Source organism: Lontra canadensis, unplaced genomic scaffold (genome assembly GCF_010015895.1).
Source record: "Lontra canadensis isolate GAN:19392208 unplaced genomic scaffold, GSC_riverotter_1.0 scaffold117, whole genome shotgun sequence".
Lineage (NCBI taxonomy): Eukaryota > Metazoa > Chordata > Mammalia > Carnivora > Mustelidae > Lontra > Lontra canadensis.
Window position 1 is genome coordinate 2,659,023 of NW_022631111.1, and position 19,660 is coordinate 2,678,682.

A 19,660-nucleotide genomic window follows, 5' to 3' on the forward strand; every position below is an offset into this window, starting at 1 on the left:
GCCAGAGGGAGGAGGGTCATGGTTTGGAGAAGAGAAAGGAGGGCTAGTGTCACCCCAGGGAGGTACCTGTCCGGGAGGGCAGGGGTAGGGGTTTGGGTGAAGCAAGAGATGGGATGGACACAGGGCCCAAAATTTGGCACAGGAGTGTCACTTATGTCCCAGTGGGTGGTTGTGGGTGAGGCCTGGTGCAGGGGTGAGAGGCGGGAGACACACACACAAGGCAGGGAGGAGGCAGAGCTGCAGTGGAGAAAGGCTTCAAAACCCACTTCCCCTGCCCCGCCCTTCTGCTGGCTGTTTAACAAACAGGATATCCCGCAAACGCAGACAGAAGGTGGCCTGTGAACCCTGGGGGGGTGGCCGTCCATCCCCACTTCTTCCTGGAGGTCATTATCAGCCACCCCAGCCAACACAACTGCCCTTCAGAAGGACTATGGAGGGCAAATAGCATCGCTGCCACAATATGGAGAGAGGCCTGTGGCCAGAATCTCGGCAGTCCCCTAGGCTCCTCTCAGTTCTAGAGAAATGAAAGCCACCAGCAGGACCAGCAAATGGCTCAGGCCCTGCAGGGGCAAATGTGAGTTACCCCACTGGGCTACATAACCCAACTAAACCAGGGGCCTGCCGAGGACAAAGCGAGTATGGAGAATCACAGAAGGAAGAAGCCATCCTGTGATCCGCTGCAGAAAGGACATCTAGGGGCACCTGGGTGGTGGCTCAGTCAGTTGTCTGACTCAAGTTTTGGCTCAGGTCCTGATGGCAGGGTTGTGAGATCGAGCCCTGGGCTGGGCTCTTGGTTCAGGAGTTCAGGACAGTCAGCTTGAGATGCTCTTTCCCTCTGCACCTTCCCCTGCTCTCTCTAAAATTAAAATATGTATGTGTATATATATACATATATACATATGTATATATATTTTTTAAAGAACAGTGTCTTTTATTTTGCAACCCTGCTATGTTGTGCTGATTTTAATATATTTCATCCAGTTTTAATTTTCTTTCCTCCTTTCCCCACTGTAACATACAAAGTTTGTGCTCACAGAATCCCTTTCACACTCTTAAAAATGGTTGAGGACCCCAAGAAGCTTTGGTTTAAGTGAGTTATATCAATATTTAGCATGAAAGAAATCAAAGCCAATAGGTTTGAAAATATTAATTCCTGTGAAAACAACGACGTCCATTATATTAACTTCTTTTAATGAAAAATAACCGTATTTTCCAGGACAAAAAAAAATGTACATGAGCAGGGGAGTGATATTGATTTTGCTTTTTGCAAACCTTTCCTGTCTGGTTGTGCGGAAAGAAGGCAGCTGCTCTCCCACATCTGCTCCTGTGCTCCGTCTGTGGCACCATGATGGCTGGGTGGGAGAGAGGAGATGGGCTTCTTCCAGAGGTACGGTTGGGAAAGGGGGGCCCCTGTCGTGGTCATTAACTTCAATCCACACCTTCTAGAACAGATGGAATCATGGCAAACTAGAGGAGGGCGAGACGGCTCCCTGTATCCTAGATGGGAGGGTTGGAAGAAGAGATGGGTGAAGCAGCTGGGGATCGGGGATTGGGATCGGGAACCGCCTCTCATCTCTCAGGGAAGGGGGAACCACTGCTTTGCTGAGGGACACAGGCAGAGCAGGCTAGGTGGAGGCTGGGTGGGGTTGGGAGTCCTGCAGTGTAAGCATGGGGGAGGGTGTATGTCACCCCCTCCTCCCGAGGGATTGGTGGATCTTGGTCCTCATCTTTGGTGACCCAGAATCTGAGCCCCCTCCCTTCTTGGGCAAACCCTCTACTACATGAGTTCTGGCAGAGGCCTCCTTCCTACTAAAGCTAAATGGGCCAGAGAGTTGCTGAAGGAGAGGAAAGCGATCACCTCCCTCCTGGCATTTTCATCTTGAGATCCTGGCAGACAGCTGAGGATTACTTGTGGCAGTGAGGGGTGGCGGGGGGAGGCTGGTGACATGTACTGTGTTGGTGGCCGTGTCAGGTGGCCCACACTGGGGCATCCCCACCAAATAAGCCTCATGTGCACCCTGGCCTGGGTGCAGCTTCTCTTGACCCCCATGCACTGGCTGACTGGATCCCAGGCCTCCGGGCGGCGTGGAACTACTGTATGCTCCTGAGAGTACCCTTCCAGAGTCTGTCCTGTCGGTGTTTGCCACGCAGAACCCAGGAGTGGGCCGATGGGGAGGCCCGTCTAGACTCTGCTTCATCCTCGTTTCCCAGCACCTCCCGCCTGGCCCCTTCCAAATCACCTTCCAGGAGCCCCAGGGCTGCCCTCTGAGGACAGCGAGGTCACCAACCCGTCCTGGAGGGAGCTTCAAGGACCTCGCCCCAGTTTCCGGACAGGTCTGCACAGGGTCTTCCTCGTGGCCCCTTGAATCCCTTGTCACCCCTCTCTCCGAACAGATTCCCTCATTCTTATTAGAAACCACGAACTTTTGAATATTATGTTTGTGAAACAGCAGAGGAAAATCATTCACAATCAACTACAAATGTTGATTCCTTTCCAGTCTTGAAAATCGATCTTTTGACAGCAGGGCAGCCTGTCCTGCTTCCGCTGGCATGTGCTGGCCCACCCCGCTGAGGGTCGGGCTTGGCTTTGTGCTTCGGCTGCGGAATGAGTATCCCCGACAGACACCAGGGGTGGGCAGGGGCCATGCGGTGCTGGCAGGGGTTGACCTGGCCTCTTGTACTTCTGCCAGGAGAAAGAATGGGCCGCAGGGTACACTCAACGACCACCCATGACGCAGCATGGAATCCCGGACGCGCTGTGGAGCTGACACCTGCCATCAGACCCACACCCCGCACTGTCACCACCGCAGCGGACTTGTAGGCTGGTGAGCAGGAGTCTGTACTAGGAAGCCACCGAGATTTCCGAGCAAGAGCGAATCCATCATCCTGTAGAAGAAACTGCCCTTACAGTACTGAATACATGCGGTGTTATTGTGGCTAGTCTGCATTACAAGGCAATTAGCAAGTCCGCAAGCACAGCTGAGAAATTTTTTTTTCCAAACTTTCCACGACCTGTCATTCCCACTGGTTTTAGCTAATGCTTTTGAGGCCAGCATGACAGGGGATGGCCCACCTTGGGGTGAGGGGGTGCTGATCACTTTCAGACCCTGGCTCTCTAACGCTGGTGGGGCAGGGCTGTGGGAGTGTGGGGAGGACCCATCACAGTCTGGAGGGACAAGCCTCTAGCCTGAATCCGTAGCCAGGAGGGGCTGGGATCCCCCAAGCCCTAACCTGGATTCCTCCAGCATCCTGCTCCTCCACTCCCAACCTTACTCGGGTCTTCTAGCTAGTGTCTGGCAGTGGAGGGGTGATCAGTGTCTCTAGGCTCCTGGAAAACAAGAGGGGCCTGAAGCTCCCAGGGGCATTTTGCATATCCTGTTCTTGGCTTGTTCCCTCCCACAGGTAGGGTGCTGCGATGACCCTGTTTTCTCATGGTCCCTTTAGACTGTACTTTGTGGGTGTGGAGAGGGCCTGCATTTGGATCATGGCTGGCTCAGTTAGGTCCTCAATAAATATTTGAGAAATGAATGAATCCTTGTGGATGAAATGTTACTGCTGCTCAGGCTGCTTCCCACATTCTGAGGGCTGGTGTCAACTCAAGAGTGTGTCTGTGCGTGTGTGCGTGAGACACAGCGAGCGAGCCTAAAACAGTCCTAGGTGACTGAACTGAGCTGTGGCGTCCTCAGGATTTCAGGAAGCCAGGCTCTCAGGACGAGCTTTTGGTGCTGGCACGGCCTCTCTCTGGGTAAATCAAGTTACTGACTTGCAGTCCTGGACCAGCAATTCAGATCATTTTTACTAAGTGGCTAATGATAAAAATGGATTCCCTCCTTCCTTTCCTCCCGTAATAGTATCATTACACTTTTCTATTTCAACCTCCTTTTGAAAGTATTTATTTGTTCTCAGAAGAGTATTATTTTCCCAGAATGTGGCTTCTACTTTTCTGATTCCCTGGTGTACCACTAGTACCTAAATAAGGACCCTGCACTTACTTTACAAATAACCTCAACTCTTCTTTCCTTGTGGCTGACAGATCAAAAAGTCTGGACCTTAAAATAATACCTGATCTTGTCGGCCGTGCTTTGTTTAAGGCTACTCCTTCCAGCGTTCTGATGACAAGTAACATTTTTTTTATTATAACCAAGTAATATTCTAAGACTCTTAGCAATGAACAAATCACTTGTTGCTTATTTTGGTTGTTCCTGAAGAGATGTTACTACCTGTGTTGGAAAAGTCTAGGTGCTATGAATAGTATCACTTTATGGCCTGGTTATCACAGTAGAGCATGCCACCTGTTACCAAAGGACCGGTGGCTCCTCCCTCTACTAACAGAGACCTTAAAACTGTGTAGATTGAGTCATTTAAAACCTGAATATTAAGAGCCATGGGATTGTCGATCCCTATTTTTATGCCTGGTACTTTGAGAAGATCCTATACTGCGTACATATTAATGTTTTAAGGACAGTCGCAACAGACACGTATCTTTACGTACAAACTTAAAAAAATACTGTAACGTAATTCATTGTAATGCACAAGACTAGAATCCAACAAAATATGCTGCTAAAATAGTCACATAAATATCATATATGCATGGATTCATTTCATTAGAAAAATTCACTTTTTATGATATTAAAGACAAGTATCAGCAAAGCCCAAAGAAAAACTATTTTAACAGGAGGAACACTAAAAATAACAACTCTAAGGCTTATGAACAAGTGGAGGGAAAGAGAATTCTTTACATTTGCTATTATGTCACAACAAGTACAATCTGAAATACAACTTTACACTAGCAGTGTATAAAAATACTTTTAAACGATACTTTCCATAGGCATAGTACCATTAAAAAAAAAAAACAAAAACAACCCAGCTGTGTATTTATTTCGTTTGAGGACCTACTATTCAACTGACTGCTCCGAAGCTAGCTTTTAATGCACTAGCCTGGACTGCAAGTTCTCTCTCATGTATACACCACACACACACACACACACACACACACCCCACACGCATGCGCACACACACAGAGCCATGTATTAAAATGACCTCCTACATCTACCATGCATACTGATGAATGACTGACGGGCATCAATCTCAAACGGGCATGAGATGATGGCGTTTGGCGCCTATTTTCAGTTCCAAGTTTGGGACAGATGAACAAAGAGGCAAAAGTAAGGTGGATTTTGCGTGTGTATATGGTTCCCGACCCACAGATGGGTGCTCTCCAGAAGAGGAGTTTAATCTGGCATATCGATATTTAATTTGGGAGGCGGGGGAACGTATTTCCCAGGACTCTGGGTTATAACTACCCTGGCCTTCTTTCCAAACATTGGAGCAATTTTAGGAGCATCTGGGACTGATGTTTCTTCAGCATCTTCACTGTCTTCATGATGTAGATCATAGGAAATGTTCCCATATTCTCTTAAAAATGGGAAAATTTCAAGCAGAAACTGACAGAAATCTCTACGAATACCAAACCACCAATGGTTGCCTCCTTTTCGCCTAAATGTCGTGGCCATTAAAGTTATTAGAGAAAGCCAAAGGGGGACAAATATGGAGATGTGAGAGAATGTATTGTGGCCATCTAATCTGTGAACCAGCAGAACCTCAAAAGTGAGCAGGGGCACGACGATCGTTATCCAGCTGATAGCCATGGTCACATGGGTCCTCCGCTGTTCCGCGACCACATCTAAGGAGCGCAGGAACAGGAGGGACCAGACGATGTAATAGAGGACGACTAGGCAGAGGAACGACATGAGAATCCACAGGGGCACGAACACCACCAGCCATGGCCAGTGGATAATCCTGTCCAGCCTCAGGGCGATGAAGATGAACTGCAGGATGTTGACTGAGCACAGGATCTCCAGCTCTAGCGACCTGTCGTGTCGGAAGCCCCAAACGCAGGCGGCCACGGACACTGGGGATACGAAGAACAGTGGCATGAAGACCAGCAGCCAGAAGTGGGTCCCCCTCTCCACCCGGTCGCAGACCAGGACTTCGAACATGAGCAGCAGCAGGTGGATGGCCACGGCGATCAACATGGCTTTGAACTCCACGCAGGCCTCCCCCTCGGTGCGGTAGCGAGGGTTGCGGGCCCAAACGCCCGCGCCCACTGAGGCGCCGGCGATGACCAGCAGCTTCCACAGCCATATGGGGGCGAAGACGGCCCAGTAGCTCCACTGTATGATGCCGTCCAGGCGGAGGGGCAGCAGCACAGAGAAGAGCAGCAGGCAAGCGTAGATGAGGAACTTACTCGGGTTGAAATCCTGGAACAGGCCCCTGGGGTTCATGGCGATGCCGCCGCCAGCGCCTCCGCCAGCACCCCCGGGCCCGCTGCTCCGCCCGACTCGGCGGGCGCCGAGTCTCCGCCGCTTCCAGGGCCCGCCGCTTCCCCGCCCCGCCTGCCACAGGTCTAGCTGGGCAGTGGCCCGGGCTGACCCGGAGGAGGTTCCGACCCGCCGCGCCGAGTGGCCGGAACACGTGCGCGCGCGGTCACGTGGGCCGGCCGGAAGCGCGGCGGGGGAGGGCGTGCGCGTGCGCGCCCGCGCCCAGCCCGCGCGACCCGGGGGTCCCGGACGGTGTGGCGTCTAGGAGTGTGGCCCTGCCTCGGCCCCGCCGCCCGCCTTCATTCCGTACCCATCCGGAAAGCGGCTACTGCGTGCGGCGCCGGGAGCGAAGGGGCCGGGCTCGCCACTGACACCCCAGTCGGCTGGTCGGCTGACTTCGGGCAGACGTTTCCCGGCGGCGCCCGCAGAAGGGAGGCGGGAGTGAGCTCACATCCTCTCGGCCGGCCCAGGGGCCGGGCCAGGCGGGGCGGGGCCTAGGGCGGGTCCGGGGGCGGGGGAGGGGCGGGGCTCTCCGGGGGACCTCCCCTCGCCGGCAACCGACCCCGGGGCTGGGGAGCTGTCAGGTGCCGGGGGCGCCAAGGGGCAACGGCGTGGGCACGAGCGAAGGCGCGTGGCCGACGGGTGTGGGAGTGTGGGAGTTTGGGAGCAGGGGGCGGGTGGGTGCCGGTAAGTATGAATGCACGTAGCGGGGCGTGCCTGTGTGTGTGTGTGTGTGTGTGTGTGTGTGTGTGTGTGTGTGTACAGTGAGGGGGTGGTTTGTTTACCCAGTGCCGACGGAGGGGGGCCCGGGCGGGGTGGGGTGGGGAGCTTTACCTGGACAAGATGACCTCCAGGGCTGGATTCCGCCTGGAAGGGTAATGGCAATTATCGCTGCATGAGGAATGGCTGAGGCACAGTGCCTAGGCCGCGGCGGGGACCTCATATGGCCCCTTTCACCCCAGAGGTGGAGGGCAGGTGCTGGGGGGAGGGTGTTAGAACCCTGTGGGGGCCACCAGGCAAAGTACCCGCGAGCAGGTGCTTCCTGCCCCAGGTCACCCGACGGTTTCAGAACAGAACGAAACTCATATTGAGGGCTCTGGGCTTTTAAGTCCTGAATCCTCAGTTTTACTTTTTGAGCCTGCCTAAATCTGATTCTCACAGAATCAGACTGGGAAAGGGCGCTGGAGCAGAGAGGTCAGGAAATTTGGGTACTAGTCTAGGCCTTGCCACCCAGCAGCTGAGAGACCTCAGCAGATTCACCGTGGTCTATCCTGGCCTCAGTTTCCTGGGCTGTTTCCAAGGTGGTTTCCAGGGCCAGCCCTGTTGCAGCAGGTGTGTGATTTGGAGCCCTCCCCTCTCTCTTGCCCACTGGACAGACCCTGGAGTACTCCTTCCTGTCTTCTCCACTTGTCCCCTGCCCAGCGGAGTCCCGGTTGCTCATCCTGCCTTTCAGATCCCCGTCCGTCCCATGCAGTCCATCTGCAATGGGAATGGAAAGTCGATGCTAAGGTACGGGGCTCCGAGGAACATGCCTAGTGTCAGTCAGGGTCTCTGTGGGGTAACAAGGAAGGGCTTCCCGAGAGAGGTAGAGGCCACGGTCCAGTGCAGGAGCTGGCTTTTCCAGGTCAGCATTAACAGGATGCTCGTGAAGCATGGTGTGATGTGGACAATCCTAGCTCTCAGAGATCTCCCTACAACTTCCCCCACACCTCAGCTAGGAGAAAACGGGTGGTCCTGGGGGAGGGATTTGCAACCAAGTGAGCCCTGCCAGGCCTTCTAGATGTGTCTTCAGGGCCCCTGGTTTCTAAAGAACCCCTTGGGAATCATTGTTTGGCGGGAGGATGTTAGCTAAGTGGGGCTCTAGCCTTTGTCCCATCCAGAGTTGCTCCGCTCTGTTTTTCATGTTGGTTTGTCTTTTACTATTTCCTTCCAAGAAGGGATTTGCTGGTTAAAACAATTTAAAATGCAAAACCTTTGTACTGGTCCCAAATCTGAAATGGGCTAAGAAAAACATGGGTGATTGTTTTGAGGATCGCATGAATCAAACATGGAAAGCACTTTGCATTTAAAGAAATGGGAGCTATTAATATTACCACGCTGGGGAGTGTAAAGCCTGAGGAGGGAAGGGCTTGCCGGCAGCTCGCCAGGAAGTCCTGCTAGAGCCACCACCTCTGGACCCCTTTAGAGCAGTCAGAAATCCTCCCCAGCCCACCCCCTGTAGCTAGATGACCTCAGGGCCTCTGCAGCCAGCTCTGTGGCAGACAGGAGCTGGGAGTGTTTCCCATCTCTAGAGCGCCTCCTTTGGGACAAGCACCTGGTTCTCATCCAGGAAGGGGGTTTGGAGGTGGCCCTGCCACATGTGGCCACTGCCCCTTTCCTGGTGGACGTCAGGGCCTGCTTCCTGCTCTGTGCCAGAGCCGCAGGTGGAGGGCTGCTGCCTGCCGTCCCTTCAGCTGGCTTTCCTGGGCACGCAGGCCCGGACTCCCACTGATGCTGTTTTCCCTGATGTGGTCAGTCTCTCAGGGGCTTTCCCTTGTCTTTATGTTCACCTCGAAAGCTAACATGGATTGTCATGTGCCAGGTACTCATGACATAGCCACCTGGGAGGCCGGTACACAAAGCAAAGTGTACATTCATTCATTTACAGAGGGCACATGGGTGCTTTAGTCCACCTGCTCAGGCCTGCCTATCCCCTGAGTCTGGGTGAGTGAAGTCCTGAGATGTGTGGTCCTCCCCTGCCCCTGCCACAGTCTTCTCCCTGCTTAGCATCCTCAGTCCATCTTCCCTTTTTGACCTCAGGGCCCTCCTGTGCTGCAGCCCACCTGTTGGCCAATTCCTTTTCCCGTGGTCTGCCACATCTCCTGTCCTTCCCGAGTGTGCCAGGCATGACCTCTCCATCCTGTGGCCCTGCTCTTCTTTTCTCAGGGTGGCCCACCCCCACCCAACCTCTTACCCTCCTGACTGCCAAGACCCAAGAGGGCTTCAGGCCTTGGGAAACCTTGTCGGCCCCTGGGGGACTAGTGATTCTTCTCTGATCTCCCACAGCATCAGGAACTTTGTTCCTGCCACAGGACTCATTTCAGTGGCTTGAGTCTGGTGGGCCATCTTTCCCCTCATGAGAGTTCTAGACACCTGGCCAGTGCTTAGGTCATAGCATGGGCTTGAGAAAGGCTAACTGAGTGAATGAGTGAATAATTTGGCCCTACTGGTGACCATGCCTCCCCTGGCCCAGATCCAGTGGTTCCCTTCTTCCCTTTCCTCAGAGTAGTGTGGAGGTGACAGCCCTGTTGCTGCCTGCATGCCGGGCCATGTGCCATACACTCCTGGGCCTGGGCGGTCTGTCCTCAGATAGCTCCTGTATTTATTAGTCCTTGGTTTCCAATGCTGTCGTAAGAAATTGCCACAAATTTAGCAGCTTACAAAGTGCCCATTATCTCACAGTTTCTGTCAGTCAGAAGCTGGGGCATAGGGCGGCCTGGCAGGCTCTTTGCCAGAGTCGCACAAGGCCCAAGGCAGGATGTCGTGGTAAATCGGCTCCCACGTTCATTAGGCTTGTTGGCAGAATTTGTTCCCATGGAGTTGTGGGACTGAGGCTCCCGTGCCCTCGCTAGCTCACGGCAGGGGACATTGTCAGCCACCCGCATTTCCCAGCGTGTGTCCCCCTTCAGAGACACTGACGGTGAATGGAGTTCTCATGCTTTCTGGTCTCTGACTGGACCTTCGGCTCTATCGCTCTTCTGCCGCCTTTTTCTGTTTTTAAGAGCTCATATGATTATGTGGGGCACTGCCAGATACTCCGGGATAATTTCTCTATTTTAAGTTTGCCCTAGTAGTAAACTTGATTCCATTGGCAAAGTCCTCTCACAGCAGCACCCCGGTTAGTGTTTGCATGAGCAGAGAACCCACGGGAATGCTGGGGGGGAGGGGTCTTAATTTTTTTTATTTTTATTTTTTTTCAAGTAGGCTCCACACCCCACAACTGGAACTCACAACTTTGAGATCAAGAGTCGCATGCTCCACTGACAGAGTCAGCCAGGGCCATCTTTGGAATTCCATTCAGGCCAGCGTGGCTCTTCCTCCTCCGAGCTCCAGGAGGGGTCCCTGCTCCGGGAGAGCCCAAGGGCCCCCCACACACAGACCAGGAGACAATGTTGTGCTCCCGGGTTGCCCTTGGTGACACCTGGGTGTGCTCCCTGTCCCACCAGGCCAGTTCCCCCTGAGCATCTGGAACAGGGGTAGGATTCAAGATTTGGCCACTTGCTGAATGTCCTCTGAGTGGGCCGCTTAGGGCAGGGGGATGACCTCTACAGAAAGCCCAGGGGCATTTCACTTTCAGACCCATTTGTGAGTTTGCTCACATCAGCCCTTTCACGAGAAAGCCAAGGCACACCTGACCCTCCGTGTCTGCCTCAGTGCCCGCCATCGCCCCTTGGCCTTTGGTCCCTAAATGTGGCAGGGTCTCCCCTCTGCCTGCAGCAGCCTCCTGCCCCCCTTCTGCCTCCCGCCCCCGCCCTGGCAATACACGTGCACACACACTCGTCAGCATGCTAGTGGGCTAGGGGCCCAGACTCCAGAATCCCTCCGGCCAAGACAGGAGTTCTTGCTGGGCTGGTTCCAAGCTCCATGACCTTGACAACTAACCAGTAGAGCCTCTGGCCCCCATCTGTGAAATGGTGATAACCTCACAGCTTGTTGAAGACAAAATGAAACAATGTACAAAAACCCAGAGTATGCTCAAATCTCCCCCCCTCCCCCAATGGCTGCTATTGTTTCTGCCTGGGGAGCAGGTGCAGTGAGCCTCCTTTGGCTTGTTTTCCCAGCTACACTGTCGGTCACATGCCGGGGGATCATGATCCCCACTCATCTGGTAGCCCCAGGTGCGCTGTGCCTCTCCCAAGGGCAGGGCCCCATCTCTCATCTCTGGATCTGCAGCATCCAGATGGTCTGGCGCAGAGTAAATGCATCCAAGAAAGCACAGGCGGACAGGAAGGCTGGAGCTGATGCTGCATCTTTTACCCCCTGACCATGGAGCAAGGTTAGCGGTGTGCGGCAGAGCAGCTCATCTAATGCCACTGGGTCTTGAGGTTGCAGGGAGGTGTCACTGGGCTCTTGCGAAGACCTAGAACATGGCAGCCCCTCGTGCTTGCACTGGGCTCAATATTTCAAAGCACTGTGTCAGCTGAAGCTGACTTTGAGTCCCCGTGGCAGCAAAGGCACTCACCTCATTTCGTAGGTGGGGAAACAGGCCCAGCGCCATGACTTCAGTTCTCTGCTGAGCTTTGCCCTGGGTCCCGCTGGTATCCTGGCCCTGTTCGTCAGCTCATTCTGGTGAGAATGGCCCCACTGAAGAGACTGCAGACACTGGTGGGGACCTCTTGAGAGTCAGCAACTATTCCTTAATTCCTGTATTCATTTAACAACTATGTTTCAGGCATCTGCCCTGTGATCCAAGCCCCATTCTGATATGGGAGGCAGCGGTGAGCAGTTCCTACAGCTTCTCCCATGCTGCCCCCTTCTCCGTTCAGTGTCACCTCCTCCAAGGTGCCCTCCATGACCACCCCACCTAAAGTCACCCCCTCCCTCCTTCTATCACCCTGATTTATTTCTCTTATGTTTCCTATGTGGTCACTTAAACACATGGTTTCTTCAGGAAAATCGGGAAAATGTCATTTAAAGAAAAAAAGCTCTAGTCTTACAGCTACAGAAAACCACAGTTAACATTTTAGTGTATTTCCTTCTAGTTGGTCACCTCTGCAAAGACATATCATCGCCCACGTGCCATTTTATTCTGCTCTTTAGCTTAACGTTAATTCTAAGACTGGCTGATCTTGCCATTCTACCATCACAGCTGATGGCTTTCCAGCTGCCGTCAGCCTCTCGAAATTCACCTCTTCCAAACTGGGTTCCTACTGCTGCTGGCAGTCACTTGGGGGCACTGCCAACTTGAGAAGACTTTACATTAAATTTAAATTCAGTTTCAGAGTTTGCTGGAGGTGTTTGGAGACCATGTCTGTAGTGCAAATTCAGACTCCGACCTGTGTTTAAGTATGGGTTTCATGTTCTCAAGTGATCATTTTCCCTCCCTGCACCCAGGGCAAGGACATACTTTCTGCCCAAAAGGGCTGTCTTTCATCCGCCTTGCATTTAGGGACTAGCCCTTCGAGGTCCTAGCTACTTAGATGCCTCTTGTTAGATAACCCAGCCTGGATATGTTTTTTTCCTTCCTGATACATGAAACTGTGGTATGTCATATAATCAATGGTGTCTTAAATGTGATGATACACCATCACTAGAAACAATTCTCAGGTTACCATTAATGCATTGTGAGCATCTTTTTTTTTTTTTTTAAGATTTTATTTATTTGGGAGAAAGCACGAGCAGTGGGGAGAAGGGGAAGCAGGCTTCCTGCAGACGTGGAGCTCGATCCTACAACCCTGGGATCACGACCTGAGCTGAAAGCAGAGGCTTAACCGACCGTGCTATCCAGGAGCTTCCTATGAGCCTCTTTTGAATGGCTCTATGATACTACATCACAGCGCTGCCCAGCAGTCCCCTCACCCATTCGTCTGCTGCGTATTGGGGTTATTTCTGTTCTTCTCAGAGATAAGGAGCTCCATGGTCTTTTCCACTACGCACAGCTGCTTTCTCATCCAGAGGATTTGTTTAGGGTAATTCCCAGAAATCAAATTGCTGGGTTGAAAGAATGAATATGCTATACAAAAAGCTTAGTGTTTTTAGATGCAGATTTTTTTTTCTTTTTTCTGTATTCCTTTCGCACACACGGGGTCGGTGCCTTTGCAAGCAGGGGGTATGAGTCCACTTTTGCTGGCAGTGGCTGGTCTAGTGCTTTTGGTCTGGAAAACTCTGTAAGGGTGAAGAATTAACATTAAACGAGGTAAAGAGGCTGAAATTAGAAGCTTACTCAGGTATAAGGTGGCACCAAATTAAAAGCCCAACTAAAAACCAGGACTGGTTTGGATGTGTGAGTGTGCCCGTGTGGGGTCAGGGGTCTCTTTGGGTTGGATCATGGTAACCTCCAAATGTTACCAATTGATAAGCTGAGTGCTGGGATAATTTAATCTGAGACATTCAGATAAAGTTAAGTATCACTAATTCAAACTGATTTTGTGTATGTGTGGGTATGCATGGAAAACTTTGGAATTACAGAATTCTGTTGAACAAATAGGTAGTTCAGTTACCCATTCCTGGCATTTACATCGGTGCCACTTAACTGTTTAAGCAATTTGCCTGTGTGATGTGAGCTTTCTTCTCCAGTGTCGTTTGTGCGATTATTTACTCAGCGAAAGATCTCTTTGTTTTACAACGGTGCTCCTCAGTCCTGCTCTCACCCAGACTTCCTGTAAATTCGTAGGCAATGTGTCTGGATGAGTGATGTGGTTACTGGGGGCAGGAGCGGACCCTTGTAACACTGTAATCCCAATTTCACTGTGGATTGTCTTTTACTCTTTCAGAGACAGGTGCCAAGCAGCCAGTAATCACCCCAAAATACATGCCTGTGGGGATCATTCAGAACCAGGTCCTGGAGTTACCCTGCACAGAGTGTGGGGCTCTCGCTTGGAAGGGGCTGTCAGTTCCGCCCACAGGACACAGCACAACAGTGTGCCCTTCTCCCTGCCCAAAACCTTCAGTGACTTCTCGTTTCCAGGGAAGAATCCACATGCCTCACCATGCTCTTCAAGGCTCTGGTTGACCAGCTTCAGTTTATCTCTCTGATCTCATCTCACCGCTTGCTGGACTCCTGAGGCCACACCAGCATGAGCCAAAGAAGGACCACCTGGATTCAGTCATTTAACCAACTGTGTGTCTTCGACCCAATGACTCAGCCTCTCTGAGCCTAGGTTTTCTCATCTGTAAAGTGGGAATAATAACATCTGCTTCACAGGACAGAGGGAAGATAGTAGAGACTTAGGGCCTGGCACGTTTAGGAAATGATCAACATCTAGGGCGCCTGGGTAGCTCAGCAGGTTAAAGCCTCTGCCTTCAGTTCAGGTCATGATCTCAGGGTCCTGGGACCGAGCCCCACACAGGGCTCTCTGCTCTGCAGGGAGCCTGCTTCCTCCTCTCTCTCTGCCTGCCTCTCTGCCTTCTTGTGATCTCTGTCTGTTAAATAAATAAATAAATAAATAAAAATAAATCTTTAAAAAAAAAAAAAAGGAAATGATCAACATCTGAGCACCGTCCCCTGCCCTCTGCCTTTCCCCCAACCCTCATGCTGCCGCTGGAGAGCAGAATGCCTGGCAGGGTTGGGGCCGCTCTCAGATCCAGGTAGAGTTAGGCAGCTTGTAACTGAAGGTGAACTGGGGTCCTGGCTGGCTCAGTCAGAGGAGCGTATGACTCTTGATCTTGGGGTCATGAGTTCAAGCCCCAAGCTGGGTGTACAGATTACTTAATTTTTTTTAATAAAAAAATTAAAATTTTTTAATAAATAAAAAATAAAAAATTTAAAAAATAAAGGTGAACTTATATAACTAAAATAACACTGGCACCTGATTCTCTTCTCCCTGAGCCCAGTTCTGCTCTATAGATTATGGGGGCCAGTTGGGTCTGGGGTCTCCAAGTGCAGATCCCGGGGGCCTCCAGCCAGACTCACCAAATCAGATGGCTGGAGGGTGGGCCCCAGCATCCAAATTTCTTTAAAGCTCTCCCAAGAGTCCAGTGTGCAGCCAGGTCTCAGAACTATCAGCCAGGTGCTCCCCAAAAAGCCTTTTCCAACCTTCAGAGTCTGTGTTTCTAACCCCATTAAACACCATGTGCCGTCTAGGGGGTCTCATGTCAGTATCTGGGCCAGAGCTCATTTGCTTTCATCAGACATGGGGAGGTTCGCTGGTGTTGCTCAAGCCACAAAACCATAGTTCAGGACCAGTGTAGAAATAAATCTTGAGCCCCATCCGGTACCTTGCTCCGGACATTGTCAGCAAGGGGAGGAGATAAGCTCACCTCGGAGACCTGGGATGCTTCTCACCACCAGTCAGCTGAATACATCGTGGAAATACATCTCTGAGGCTGGAAATACATCACAGGTTAAAACCTAGGCCAAGTGAGTGCCTGGGTGGCTCAGTCGGTTAAGCGACTGCCTTTGGCTCAGGTCATGATCTCAGGGTCCTGGGATCAAATACGCTGCTCAGCGGGGAGACTGCTTCTCCCTCTGCCTGCTGCTCCCCCTGCATGTGCTCTCTCTCAAATAAATAAAATCTTTAAAAAACAAAACAGAAAAACCTAGACTGAACATCCTTTTCTTCTCATAGAGCAACAGCTCCCTCGCCAAGAAAGAAAATGAAATTCTGCGCAGTTCCTGCTGGTCTTCGATTTTCCTCCTGTAAGAACATAAACATTATTTACCATGGCTGAGGATCTTTCCGAATTGCCCAAAGTGGCTGTAAATTTTCCAGCTTTATCCAGGGAGCCTTTGCAGTGGTGAGTTACTGTTCACGTGATGAATTCCTATTGCACATCCAGCCTTACCAGATTTTCCCCCAGGCAGACAGGTGATTCGTTGAACTCGAAGTGCTTTTACGGGGCGGGGGGGGGCTGCGGGGAGTGGCGGGGAGTGGGGGATTTAAAGAAAGAGGTTTTACTTTACAGTTTCTAAGGAAGCGATTAAAAAAACTCAGCAAAAATGGTTAATCACTATTAGTACCATAACGGCAGATGTACCATCAAAAGGGAATGTCATAAATTATATGGGGGGGAGTGGTTTGGGGCGTGTGGGGAGCAGAGAGGTACGAAGAACATCTAGGATTTTTTTTAATTGCCAAAAAGACCAAGAACACATTTTGAAGTAAAGGAAGCGTCCAATTTCCCCTTTCCGGCAAAAAGGGGCTTCGAAAGGAGAAGGCAAGAACTATTTTCACTGTTGCGTAGAATAATGATGACAATGGCTTCTAAGTGTGGCAAGGTGTATGGATGTTGCAGGCTGCCCACATTATAGGAAGGAGGCTCAGGCCAGTGGAGACTCAGCACACAGTCAAGATGTGAACCCAGGCCCCTGCACTCCACCAGCTGGTCTCTACAGCGACGCAAGGAGTGAGTGTTATGACGTCCACACTACAGCTCAGCTTGGCCATTCATCAAGGAAAACCCCTGGAACAAACAGCTAGTTCCAAGTTGTTTTTCAAGATTTATTTCGTAGATAGCCTGTTTCTAACCACAAAGAAATGTGTGTGTTGATATTGGGTGAACAGAGGGGTGAGTGGGTAAGAACCCATTTTCTGAGGTAATAATTTAGTCAGTGCCCAGGATTTCGCAGACGTGCCAGGAAGGGACTTCGTCTCACCCCCAGAGCCTGGGGTCTCGGTGAGGCCCTGCTTGGCCCATCACAGGTCACAGCCACCCAGAGCAGCAAGACGGGTAAGGCCAGTGCCTCACTGGGAGGTGAGGAGGTGAGGAGGTGACAAGGTGAGGAGGTGACACACTCCCGAGCAGTTGGTTTTTCTCCCTTCCTTGCAGCCTTGGTCAGAGCATTGAAATCCCCATTTCCGTTGCAGAGAGCACGAATCTAAGCAGCAAACCCTGTGTACTTCCCAGGAGCAAGGGGCTCTAGTCACCGCTGTCTTGTCCCCATCTGTCAGCGTGGAAATGTGGACATGATCATCAGTTCGTTTCTTTCCTTCATCCCCCCACCTGAACATGGGGGCTGAAAGGGAGAGGACAGGGACGTTGGACCCGGATGGGTCCCCTCAAGTCTGGCTTCTAAGCACACACAGCAAGTGGTGGCCTCTGGCTTCGTTTCCTTCTCCCTAGATGCAAACAGCCCAGCAGAACTGGCAAAAGGGTATACTTTGAGGCCGTTCTTCCGGCGCCTGGGTACAGGGCTGTGTGGCCCCAGTTTTCCTGTCCTGCTTTCTGTCCGCTGGCCTCGAGCCCTTGTGTGTAGATTCCCGCCACTGACTCTGGCATAGAGTTGTGGTTTCTTTCTTTCTTTTTTAAAGATTTTATTTATTTATTTGAGAGACAGAGATAGCAAGAGAGAGCAAGATCAAGGAGGAGAGGGAGAAGCAGGCTCCGCACTGAGCAAGGAGCTCCATGTGGGACTCCATCCCAGGACCCTGGGATTGTGACCTGAGCTGAAGGCAGGTGCTTAACCCCAGAGCCACCCAGGCACCCTACAGTTGTGAGTTAAAGCCTGGGTTTTAGGCAAGGCAGGCCTGGTCTGGATCCCAACTCTGCTTCCCTGCTACAAGATCTTGGGCAAACAGCTTAGTCATGGCACCCATCTTTTCCTTTTCTGCAAAGGGGGCTGTGGATTGAGCCCATCCTGGGGGGCTGCTGCAGGATTGGCCGAGTGCAGGCTCGGCAAGGCCCAGGCCCATGACTGTCAGCCACTCTCCTGTTTAGAAAGGAGGTTATTTTTATAGTAGTTTTGCTGTCTTCAATCTTTATCCACTGATTCCTTTTGATGGATTCTGGGGAATGCTGTCTACCAGCTGCAAGGCTTCCTTACCAACCGGATCCTTCCATCTCTTAGATGAGAAGGAGCTCTTCCAAAAGCTGTCTTCTAACCTCTGTCGAGATCAGCATTCTGTGTATAGCTTTGGAGAAGCGAGTCTGACTGTATTGCCTCTTCGGTGGGAAAAGTTACTTTCTACTTGGTTTATGCTGAAAGGCAGCTCCCAATGTGGGACAGAGGCGTTTCCTGCATGGTCCACAAGCGAGGTGGTGGTAGAGCTAACACACGGATTGTCTAAGACTTCTCAGAGCCTGGAGCCCACCTCTAGATGGGATATGCGAGGAAGAGGCATTGCTCAGGGTAGGGACCCAGCTGTTACCCCGTATGACTGGATTCAAGCTTTTGTTTCATTTCAGGCTCCCGTTTGGACACAGCTGGATTCTTCTTCTAAGATAAATATTATCAGGGGCTCCTGGGTGGCTCAGTCGGTTGAGCATCTGCCTTCAGCTCAGGTCATGATCCCGGGAATCTGGGACGGAGCCCCGCATCGGGCTCCCTGCTCATTGGAGAGTGTGTTTCTTCCTCTGCTCCCCCCTGCCCCTGCTTGTGTGTGTGCGCTCTCTCTCTCAACTACATTAATACAATCTTTAAAAAAAAAGATAAACAATATCAAATATTTATATGGCACACACCCTGGGCTGGGCACCCTTGCAATCCATGCTCACGGTGGGTGGTGACTTGTTTAAGCTCAGCTATCTAGAAAGCGCGGGCTGGAGTGCACCTGCGGTCTGGAGTGCACCCGCGGTCTGACTCCAGAGCCCAGCTCTGAACCATCAGTGTGTGGCCTCTCATCACCCCATGGAGGAGAAAGTAGTATTTATTGAACACCTACTATGTTCCAAGCATGATGTAGGACTAACAAAGATCTCTGGTCACTTCCTTCTTCCCAAGGAACGTTAGAGAGGGAGGGAGGGAGAAGGGGTAGCAGGCGACTTTGCCATCCTTGGCTGGGTTCTGTCAGGCTGGAGCCGAAAAGGACAGGTTGCCCACGAGGCCAGGCTGAGCTGGATCATCCTGGGAGGAGTGCAGAGGCTGAGAGGCAGGCAGCTTCCAGCTCTCCCCACCCAGGTGCAGCTGCCCCCAGGGAGACAACCCAGAACACAGCCATCAGAGTAGCTGGCCTGTGCCAAGGAACTTGGAAGCCCACCAGCCGGGGCACCTCAGAGCCAGCCCCCAAAGCTGCTTTTCCTGGGCTCGCTGTACAGGCAAGCAGAGCCCAGGTGTCCGCCAGTTTTGGCTTCGGGTCATGGCCCCCACCTTGAAGCCCAGGAGCTCCAGCTCAGGAGCGTGGGTTGTAGAATCCAAAACCCAATTAACGTGGGGCTTGGGGGGGAAATCTGTCTGACCAGTGGTTTGGCCAAATCTTCAATCACCGAAGACAGAAGGGCCAGCCAGATTATGTGCCATGACTACCGTTCAGGGCTGGCCACTGCTAAGCAGGACGGGACCCCCTGCGATGCTTCTCGCCCCACTTAACCACATCCTCCCTCCTGAGTGCAGTGAAGGCATCTCCAGGGCTCGGGGCTCCTCAGGCGGCTGTGTCTTCATCACCAGACCCACTTCCCTTGCCCATCAAGCAACAGCGTCCATTGAGCCAACAGGCAGTTCTGAGGATGACTTATCACATTGTCCATTCAAGGGCTGAGGTATTGGTCGGGGTCAGAGCCAAGCACCTGGAAAAGCCTTGAGGGGCAGAGGCAGCACCCCTGGCCTTTCTGCCTGGCCGCCTTACAGACGAAGGGTCTGATGTACACAGGCTCCCTGGGGCTGACTTGGGAGGTTAGAGCACCAACCCTATTGCCACTCTGATCCTTCTGGAACAAGTGCAGGGAGCATGAGCTGGGGGTTCCCCCAGAGTGTAACCATCTGGGAC

The 19,660-nt window shown here is 52.0% G+C and overlaps 1 protein-coding gene and 1 long non-coding RNA gene across 2 annotated transcripts; one reads left to right on the top strand and one right to left on the bottom strand.

Moving 5' to 3' along the window:
* Positions 1-4,597: 4,597 nt before the first annotated feature.
* TMEM185B (transmembrane protein 185B) lies at positions 4,598-6,467 on the bottom strand. Its single transcript, XM_032840906.1, has one exon. The coding sequence runs from the start codon at positions 6,282-6,284 to the stop codon at positions 5,232-5,234; it is 1,053 nt and encodes a 350-aa protein (XP_032696797.1). The 5' UTR covers positions 6,285-6,467; the 3' UTR covers positions 4,598-5,231.
* A 7,538-nt stretch (positions 6,468-14,005) lies between these two features.
* On the top strand, positions 14,006-18,555 carry LOC116857071. The gene is made up of 3 exons (XR_004380684.1): positions 14,006-14,124; positions 17,045-17,047; positions 18,546-18,555. It is a non-coding gene; the product is annotated as an uncharacterized LOC116857071 (long non-coding RNA).
* The last annotated feature ends 1,105 nt before the right edge of the window (positions 18,556-19,660 follow it).